General features: G+C 58.4%; 1 protein-coding gene across 1 annotated transcript; it reads left to right on the top strand.

Moving 5' to 3' along the window:
* Positions 1-2,346: 2,346 nt before the first annotated feature.
* On the top strand, positions 2,347-8,568 carry YJU2 (YJU2 splicing factor homolog). Its single transcript, XM_042795062.1, has 8 exons — positions 2,347-2,469; positions 3,069-3,169; positions 3,453-3,597; positions 3,959-4,093; positions 4,434-4,615; positions 5,152-5,272; positions 6,260-6,425; positions 7,578-8,568. Exons 1-8 carry the CDS (start codon positions 2,446-2,448, stop codon positions 7,664-7,666), a joined length of 963 nt encoding a protein of 320 aa, XP_042650996.1. The 5' UTR covers positions 2,347-2,445; the 3' UTR covers positions 7,667-8,568.
* Positions 8,569-9,717: the final 1,149 nt, after the last annotated feature.

Here is a 9,717-nt window from a genome sequence, read left to right as displayed (position 1 = left end):
TAAATGTACACTGCAGCTCCAGTGAGGCCCCACCGGCACAGAAGACCCTGAACTAACTCAGGGGATCCTACCAGTACACATAACGGTTATCAGGATTACATAGCACGTTCCCACTGAGGGACCTTTGACAGGATTAGAGCTCTTACCTGATGGATCACCTCACACGTGCACTCTTCCATTAAAGCTGAGCTCTCCAGATCTTTCTGAGTGTCACCTCACACTGGGATCGGAGGGCTGTGCCCAGAGGATGTCTTTCTGCCTTCCAAACTGGCAGTCTCCTGTTCCTCAATGCCAAACTCAGCATCGTACCTCCAGACAGCTCCTGTGTGCGCAGCACAGATGTCTCAGGGTTAGGGGGGCTCAAACGCCAAAACAGGGGTCCCAGGCCAGGCAGAGGGAACACAGGATCGCTCCGGGGCACGAGGGGAGCCCGAGAGCGGGTTGCGAGGGGCCTCAAAGGATGTCACAGGAGCACAGGGATGTTTGGGGAGAGTATGGAGGGAGACAGAGATCCTCGGTGGTGTAGAGAGGAAAAAGGCTGTTTTGGGGGACATGGGGAAGGGTTGTGAGGGAAGCAGGGGGTCTCCGAGGGGGTGTGAGAGGGAGAACCTCATTGCGATGGGTCTAGGGAAAACCTGAGGGGGTAAAAAGCCGCTCGGAGAACTGTGGTGGGATGTGAGAGAACAAGGGAAGTCCGAGGCAGCACTCCCTCTCCCCACACACCCTGCGGGGCAGAATGGCTGACAGCATCTCCCCCAGCATGTTGCCCGCGAGAGGCTGTTCCTCCCTCCCTGGGGCAACCCACTGAGGCACTTTTTACGGAGTGCGAACATACAGGGTGAGTTAATAAAACAATTGTTTATTAATTTATTTATTAATTAATGTACACGCACAACATTCAGGAGTGAGGCTGCTACCCAGCCATACGTACCCTGCATCGCCTGAGGAACCATTACCGACCACCAGCTCCTGCTCCTGCCCGTGATGTGGCAAGAAACGAAGGAGCTGCCAGCCTTCCCCCTGCTTTTTCCCTCAGGGACAGGGCTCAGCGCTGGTATTTGAGAGTGTTATAGGTAGATTAAGGCCAATCACATCCAAATATGGATTAATGAATCTTTACTAAGGTAAGAGAGCAAATGCAGCGCTGGGGTGGCTGAGGAGTCGCAGCTCCCTCCAGGCTCACCAAATAAGTTTCAAACCCCCTTTTATCCACCCAGCTGCCGGTTTCAACACCTTCGGCACTCCTCCTGGCTTCTTCTACAGTCTTATCTTCTTTCTTCAGTCCTGTGGTGGTGTACACCTTGTCCTTCAAGTCTGGGCCAATTTGCAGCTCCTTTGTCTTTTATGGATCAGTGGTTTCAGTTCCTCCCTTATCTCAAGGACAAGGGATACCAGAGATGGCCCATCCTGTTCTTTCTCAATCCTTTGCAAAGGAGTTACCACCCTTTGATATGGATCATCTGGTGAGCATCCCAAGAGGGGGGGCTGTTGGGTTGGTGTTTCCTCAGATCAATTCCCTCCTTTTCCCAGTAGTAAAGTCTTTTCTTAAAATTTGGATCATTGTACTAATAATAGCTTTAGCCTAGGAAGTAATCGTTTAATTACTTTTAGCAAAAGCAAAATTCTTCTATTACTTAACACAAGAGGAAAAACCCTGATGTCACCCATCTGTACTGAAATTTTCACAGCTCGCAGACCACTTTGTACAAAATACGGTGGTAGAACTATAACCCCTAGGTAAGAAACCATCAGCTACAAACTCAAAACAGTCAGCTGTAAGTTAAGGACTTTGAATCCTCAGTTTTGTGCAAGAAATGCCAAATCACACACGAGCGGGAAATCATTAAGGAGAAGCAGAGGAGTTTCCCTCCGTTTGGAAGCACAGCTGAGCACTGAACCACCAAAACCACTAATCTCTCTGCATTAGGGACGATTAATTGAACTTTTCCAACCTCAAAGACTGACCAGAAAATGCCTCACAGAACAAAGGTCGATCACGGCAGCTGGGGGGATATTTCATACACAAAACCGACTTTTTTTTAGCCCGTTCCCCACACGATGAACATCTGTTGGGAGCGCAAGGCCTGTCCGGGGCTCACACCTCGCCTTGCCCGGTGGAAGCCGAGCTCCAGCCCCCCGCAGCCCGGGGGTCCCCGCGGCTCCAGACGAGGCACAGCCCCCCGCGACCTCCCACACGCGGGACCTCCCGGGGCGGAACCGCTCACGGGGCCGCGGCGCACCGGCGGACTCCCGCCTGTGGCGCGGCGGCGGGCGGAGCTCGCTGACAGACAGCAGGCACAGCCAGTAGCAGGCGGCAATCCGCCGAGCGGCGGCTCGTCCCACCAATGAACGGCGGAGGGAGGACGGGGCGGTTTCCCGGAAGCGGCTCGCAGTGTTGTGGGGCTGCTGTTAGGTCGCATCTGTGGGTGAGGGGGGGTCGCAGCTATGTCGGAGCGGAAGGTGTTGAACGTGAGTTGGGGGGGGGGGGGGGGGATTTCCTGGCTGGGGAGGGGTCTGCCGGGGTCCCCAAGCCGGGATGGTACTGGGGAGGGTTCTCTAATCGGTGAGGTTGGTCCTCAGACCGGGGGTGCTGGGGAGTCCCTGGTCGGCGGGGGGGGGCTTGAGGCGGAGAGGGGTCCCCGAGGGGACTGTCAGGGTGTGAGGGGGGTGGCTGGGGCGGGAATCCCCAGTCTGGGGGCTCCTGGCAACGTTTGGAGGGGGTTGGCAGGGGTAAGAGGGTTAAGCCCTAAAATCATGCAAGGGTTGGGGGGCCTGAGGCCAAGGTTGTACAGACAGACAGGGTTGAGGGGGGCCTGGAGTCAAGGACGTACAGAGAGACAGGGTTGGGGTCCTGGGGTCGAGGAGAGACACAGACACACACACCAGTGCCAGGCTCTGGTGGGGAGCGGTGGGCAGGCTGGTTTGGCCCTTGAGAGCGTCCTGGTTAGTGTGGGTGGGCTGGCTCTTGCTGGGGCTGGCCCCCGAGGCTGCGGGGAGCCTGCCTGCCACGGTTCACACCGCTCTGGGGGCCTGCACCCAGCACACACACGGCTCTGCCCTCTCTGTAGAAATACTACCCGCCGGACTTCGATCCTGCTAAGATCCCGAAGCTCAAACTCCCGAAGGACCGACAGTATGTGGTGCGGCTCATGGCCCCCTTCAACATGCGGTAAGAGGGGCTGAGCAGGAATTGTGTCGCGTCCAGCTGCAGGGGAGCTGCTGCCCGCAGCCGTTAGAGGTGACCCAGACCAGGAGAAACGGGGTGAGGGAGAGGGAAGAGGTGCTGTGGGTGATTTTGGGGTTGTCTGAAGAGTAGGGGCTGAATTTCCAAATAACCGTTGCTCAGAACCTGCGCTGACACGGCCCGAAACTCACTTGGACTTCTATTGGTCCATTTTTTCCCTTTTTTTGATGTGTGATGGACTTATTTTCTTATTTTTCTCCTTTTCTAGATGCAAGACATGTGGTGAATACATCTATAAAGGGAAGAAGTTTAATGCCCGTAAGGAGACTGTTCAGAATGAGGTGTACCTGGGACTTCCTATCTTCCGCTTCTACATCAAGTGCACACGTTGCCTGGCAGAGATCACTTTCAAGGTGAAATATGTTCTGTATTTTCTGCACTCTCGCTTTCTGGGGAGGTTGTGCAGTCTGTAGATGTTACCGATTGCTGACCCCATGGCAAAGGGGTGTCCCAGCAAATACGTGAGTCTGAGCGCGTGCTTTTTGGTGCCTCTTCCCTTCTTGTGGCCGTTTGTAGTTCTGAAGTGTCTCACCCATCCGTGGGTGGGCTGCAGCAGCACATGAGTTGGAGCAGAACAGAAGGCCGTGGGTGATTGTCTACCCTGTGATGTGAATGAAATTGGGAAACAGTCATATGTGGCTCTGGAAGTGGCCACAGGATGGCTGGAGCAGAATTGCCCCAGTACAATGATTTTGCTGCTTGTTTCTTCCTTAGACAGATCCTGAGAACACGGACTACACCATGGAGCATGGCGCCACTCGCAACTTCCAAGCTGAGAAGCTCTTGGAGGAGGAGGAGAAAAGAATGCAGAAGGAGAGGGAAGAAGAAGAGCTCAACAATCCCATGAAGGTATGAGAACATGACCTTCTCTGCAGAAGGCAAACCTCTCCTGCTCTGGCTGGCTTTCCCCAGGGAAGCAGGTGACTTCATATCCATTGGCTTAGTTCTTCAGGCTCCTGAGGCTGTGCTCTGGACAGGCAGGAGACAACTCTCTGCTCACAGGAGGTTTCCTCCTGCACTGCGACCAACTTGCGACAGGCCACATCTTGCCCCAGTTTTTCCAGTCCTATTAAGACCCAAAAATGAGGATGATGATGATCCTGTCCTGTACTGGATGGGAAGGCAGTGTTGGAGACTGCTGGCCGGCTCTGCTACCTCACATAAGCCCAGCTTATCTCTGGTCACCCAGGTCCTGGAGAACCGAACCAAGGACTCCAAGCTGGAGATGGAGGTTCTGGAGAACCTGCAGGAGCTGAAGGAGCTCAACCAGCGCCAGGCAAATGTGGACTTTGAGGCCATGCTGAAGCAGTACAAGGAGTATGAGGAGGAGCAGAAGCGCAAGGAGCAAGAGGAGGATGAGCAAGAGATGAAGTGAGTGGGCTGGAAGCATTCATGGGTGTGTGAAACCAGGCAGGGCTGCCTCTCACCCTTTCCTTAGCACCCCGAGAATGCTTAAGAGAAGGCCCTGCCTGAGGGGCTTGAGTTCACAAGAGTTGTGTGGGTGGGATGTAACCCTGAGCGGGCTGTGAGGAGTTTGGGGACAGTTTGTCATGGCAAAGCATGGCAGAGGTGGAGGGGTTTTGGTATCACTGGCCCATCTGATGGGGAGATCTGGGCTGCTGCAGGGGCCTGACTCCCCCCCTGCCCCTCCAAAGAAGTGTCCTCACATGGAGAGAGAGTTTCTGCACCTGGCTGAGGCTGCAGATTTCAGTGCTATCAACCTTCGGGCACTGCTTGACCGTGGCTTCTTAAAAAGCACCTGAGAAGGTGGATCCCATTGCACTGCTGCTGAATTCCAGCTCCCCTTACAGCAAAGGGCGCAGGCATGGCGCACGGCCGGCACTGCTCGGCGTGGCGGTGGAAGGGAGCCAGCTCTCACCCTCCGCGTGCGGCTTTTCTCCTTGCAGAGCTATGCTGGAGCAGGCCCAGAACCGGCGGCTGCTGATAGACTCCGACTCTGACGAAGAGCCTGCGAAATCGCACACGAAGCCGGTGGCGAAAATTAAACCCACGGACATCTTGCAGGAGGTGAGTGGGGGCAGAAGCCCTTCCACCCACCGCGCTTCTTCCCCCAGAGCAAATCCTCAGTCCTGGGCTGCGTGTTGCCTGTTTTATCCCTGCTCTGTGTGACGCTGGAGCCCTAATGCCTGTCACGCATGAGCAGCTTAGAAAGCCCGTGTCCCTGTGCGCTGGGCTGAAAGGAGATGGGGATCTGTTGATGATTTTAGACTGCATCTGCTGACAAAGGCTGGGAGGGAGCTGCCCCTGTTCTTGCTCAGGACGTGGCTTCCCTTTCAGCTCAAAAAGGACAGCCTTGCCTATGCCTTGGTCGTATTTCAAGCATGATTTCAGCGCTCTGAAAATTACAGCAATGAAAGCACTGCCTGGGACAGCCTCTCCTTTGCTTCTGTTTTGTCCGTGTTGGAGACATGCAGAACAAAAGAGCTTTCAGTGCCCGGCTTGCAAGGGAGGGATTATCCCCACAGACAGGCCCCTGCACTGCTGCTCTCCGATGTCAAGCCGTGTCTGCAGGGACCTCTGTCCGGTTGGATGAATCAAAACTGCCGTGTCTCTAAGCCGGGTTGGGGTTAATCTGAGCGATGTTCCCTGGCCCGGCACTAATCCTGGTGCCTGGGGGAGTTTGATTCAGCGGCTGGACCACCTGCAGGCACGCCGTCCTGCCTGGCAGAGGTTGTACAGCCCTGTGGCATGCATCTGGCTCCTCAGCGTCCCAAGGCCAGCCCATGGCCATGCAGGGCTGGATTTAACTCTCATAGGCAGAGGGACGTTTGACTCCAAGGGCTGTTTTGTAGCCATTTAGATCGGTATCCCTGTTGTTTGTCTAGGTTGTGACAGTTGTTGTGGGGGAGAAAACCCCCCCCTTGGCTGCTGCGAGCAGCTATCCTCATGTTTCTTGCTCTTTGTGCTGCTGTTTTTACTTCTCCTCCTTCTCCCCCGTTCCTCCACCACCCCTCCAAGGCCAGAGCACCCTAACACCCTTGCTCTGCTCTGCAGGACCCTCAGCCCCAGAGTAAGAAGCTGAAGACTGAGAGCTGGGAGCGGAGCGTGGGCAAATTGAACACCAAGCCCCAGCTGGCTGGGCTGGTCACAGTGAAGAAGCAGAAGCCGGGTCCTGCCCTGGCTAATGGGACAGAGAACCAAGGCACCGCGGCCAACACCGGTAACTGCCCAGGTGGGGATGGGATGGCCTGAGCGGGACCATCGGGGAGGGATCTGGCAGCACCCAGGTGGTGTTTAGCTCTGTCTTCAGAGCCTGGATACCCTCAGGTGGAGTCCTTGTTGTGGGACAGATGGAGCCATGATGGTGTCAGAGCAGGGGGTTGTCCCTGTTTCCAGATGTCCGGATGGAGGAGAGGTTCCTTCCTGGCCCTCGGTGGTAAGCCAAGGCCTTGGAGACAGACTGTCAGGGCCAGAAGCTGCAAAACAGCGTCTGGGTGCACAGATAGGATGCTGGGAACCATCACAACAGCGAGATAGGAATGCAAAAACAAGAAAATTGCTTTGGTTTGGGGCCTGATGAGAAAACCTGCCAAACTGTTGGAGTTTGGAAGCTTTAAAGAAGTGCTGAAAAGAAGCAGAAAGGCTTTCCAGCAACTCATCCTTCACTGCCGCAGGAAGCCAGGGGGCCCATGGATTTGGGGAAGAAGCTGATAAATTCATAGATTCTGGGCTGATTGGTCCTAAGCCCTTTGGTTTATTGAGTCCCTCCGCCCTCAGGGGATCCCTGGGGAAGGACAGCTCTCGTCGTTGCCCCATTTTTGATATGCCTTCCTCCGCCACCTGCTCCTGGCTGCTGGCAGGGTCTGTTCAGCCAAAATGATGCTGGAGGAGCTGCCCGTCTTTCAAGGACTCGGGGCGCTCTGCCCGTGACGCTGCCTCGCGCTTGCAGCTGGCAGCTCACGTGGTCGGAGCCGAGAGCCGGCTCCTCTCTTCCTTTCCAGCGGCTGGAATCTCCCAGGGGGTTGCGGAGGGAGAAGGGGGTTTTGCAGACCTTGGGCCAACCTTGCTGCTTCTTCCTCTTGCCGCAAGGCGGAAGCAGGAGGCTCCAGCCGAGGGGGCGTGGGGGTCTCCTTGTCCACCCGATTTAACCTTGCTGTCCTCATCGAGATTCAGGCTTGGGGAGGGGGGGGGACACACACGAGGCACTGGCTCGGACTCTGGCCCCGGCTGCCTCGTCTCCAGCTGCGAGCAGCCGCAGCGGCGAGGCAGGCCTGTGTTTCCGCGCGGCTGGTTCGCGCCGAGCTGGTGGGGTTTGTCAGCGACGGGGAGGGCCGTACCTGTGATGGTGTCCGCTCTCTTGCTCGGCTTCCAGGCTCGTCTCCCACAGCAACGGGCACCACCACGTCTTCCCTCGGCTTGTTGGGGGCGTATTCGGACAGCGAGGACAGCGCGAGTGACTGATGAGCGACCGAGTGACTGATGAGCGACCCGAGCCAGCCCAGAGCGGGGACGGCAGGCTGTGCCCCCCCCCCCGCCCCCTCTCAGCAGCTGCTCTCCAGGGCCCCGCGCAGAGCCGGCCTGCAGCCGGCAGCGTTTCCAGGCCATCTGGAGTCCCAACGTCTTCCCCTGCCCGCCCCGGGGTGCGTCTCCATCCTCCAAGAGGGACGAGGCCCCAGCCGCCCTCGCCGGCGACCGCCGCCGGCAGATGAAACCCGGGTGAGCCGGTCGAGAAGACTGCTTCCCCGTAGGAGGGAATCGCTGCTGCGTTGCGGCTGGTGGAGAGCCCCGAGGCTGGCCCAGGCTGGCTCTGCCCAAACCCAGCTTCCAGCCAGCCCTGGGAGCGCGGTGTGGCCCAGCCCTGCGCCCGTTAACGTGTTCGGCAGCGCCGGGGCCAGCCGGGACTGTGGAGTTTCTCCGTTCTGGTGGTGCTTGCTGCCCTCGCCCCCGTGCTGATCGTGCCTGAGCCCCGGTTTTGTGACACGCTCACCCTCTTCCCGCAGCACTAAAATGACCTCAGGGCCTTCCTTCCCTCCTGCCCTGCGTCCCTGCAGGGAGGTGGGGGGGGAAGGCAGGAGCTCAGCACCCCTCTTCTCCCTTGGGAGGACCCACCACCACCACTTCTCTGGCCCTGGGTGTCTCCTGACCCCTCTGCACGGGTCCAACTCCGCCTTTGTGGGGTGAGTCCCCATTCCCCGTTGTTTTGCTGTTAGGGGTGACACGTTCTGCAGCACGGACCAGGGGGGTCCTGGATGCTGCCACCAGCCTCCTCCTCCCCCTGCCCAAGTCCCCCGCCGTCCCCAGCAGCTTGGTGACAAACCCTTCCCCGCCGTCCCGTGACCCGGTAATAAATTGGATGTGTCAGAGCCAGTTGCTTCTTCATCTTCCCAGAGCAGTAATTTGTACCGGGGCGGGGGGTCCTGCCCCCGCGGGCCTGGCAGGAACAATCCCAGGGACCCCCCCCCCACCCCGACGCTATGGATCCATGCACCCATCAGAAGGACTGACCCATCAACTTCTCCTTTATCGAGCACCCACCTCTAATTGCCGAGCAGCTTCTCGCTAATTAACCCACTCTTGGAGCCTCACAAACGACATAGGCTGCGGGGCCAGGGGCTTGTGGGGTGTTTCTGAGAGCTGGGGAGAATTGGCAGCTCCCCCCCCCCCAAATTAGTATTCCTCTCACGCGCGTTGTAATTAGCCTCTTCAAATATTAATGCTGGATATCTGGTTCAGCCCTGGGGTTTGTGTTGGGTGGGGGCTGGCAAAGCTGGGGGGCCCCTGGCCACACTGTGTCCCCCCACAGCCCTGTCCTGATCCCACACACGTGCCCCCCCCCAGCTCCTTGCACCCCCAGCACCAGGCCAGGATCCCCGGAGTGGGACCTTTGTTCTGGGAAGAGACAATACAAGGAGCCAAGTCAGGGCATGGCGGGGGGGGGGCCCCAGCCCTCCTTACCCCCCCCCCCCACAGTGTGGTCCTTGAGGCTCCCCCCACACCCCAGGACAGAGGGGCTGCAGGGACCCCCTTCTCCCCGAGGCGAGCTCCCTAGGGGGTTGGGGGTGACCCTGCAGCTGGAGGGGGGGCTCCATGTTCCTCCCAGATCCCAAAGCCCCTGGGCTTGGCTTCCCCCCCCCCCCCCCAGCCTTTTCCCTGTGCCCCGACCCCCCCCAAGGGGCTGCCCAGAGGGGCCGGGGGGGTCCCCTATAGCCGCTGTGCTGTCTGTGGGTGTCAGGGGCTCCCAGGGTCCCCCCACTTCTCTCGCTGTCACACGGGGGGGGGGGGGGGGTGTGTCATCCCGGTGTCACTTGGGGGTCTCGGTGACCCCCGTCACCTCAGGTGCGGGGGTCAGCCTTCCCCTCCCGATGCTCCCCGGGGGGGGGGCACGCCGCGACCCCCTTATTGTCCCCCGCGGGGTCCCGATGCTCCCCCCCCCCCCCATCTCCCCCCGGTGTGTTTCGCCCCCCCACAATACACACCGTGCCGGTGCCCCCCCCCCCCCCCCGCGGCGAGGC

Source organism: Tyto alba, unplaced genomic scaffold (assembly GCF_018691265.1).
Source record: "Tyto alba isolate M040663 unplaced genomic scaffold, T.alba_DEE_v4.0 Super-Scaffold_20000042, whole genome shotgun sequence".
NCBI lineage: Eukaryota > Metazoa > Chordata > Aves > Strigiformes > Tytonidae > Tyto > Tyto alba.
This window is presented reverse-complemented; position numbering and strand designations above follow the sequence as displayed.

Excerpts from the sequence above, each read along its gene's own strand:
- YJU2 (XM_042795062.1), top strand. The coding sequence starts at position 2,446 with ATGTCGGAGCGGAAGGTGTTGAAC. Across the intron at positions 4,094-4,433 it reads AGCTCAACAATCCCATGAAG|GTCCTGGAGAACCGAACCAA; the intron begins GTATGAGAACAT and ends CTGGTCACCCAG. Across the intron at positions 4,616-5,151 it reads GAGGATGAGCAAGAGATGAA|AGCTATGCTGGAGCAGGCCC; the intron begins GTGAGTGGGCTG and ends TTCTCCTTGCAG.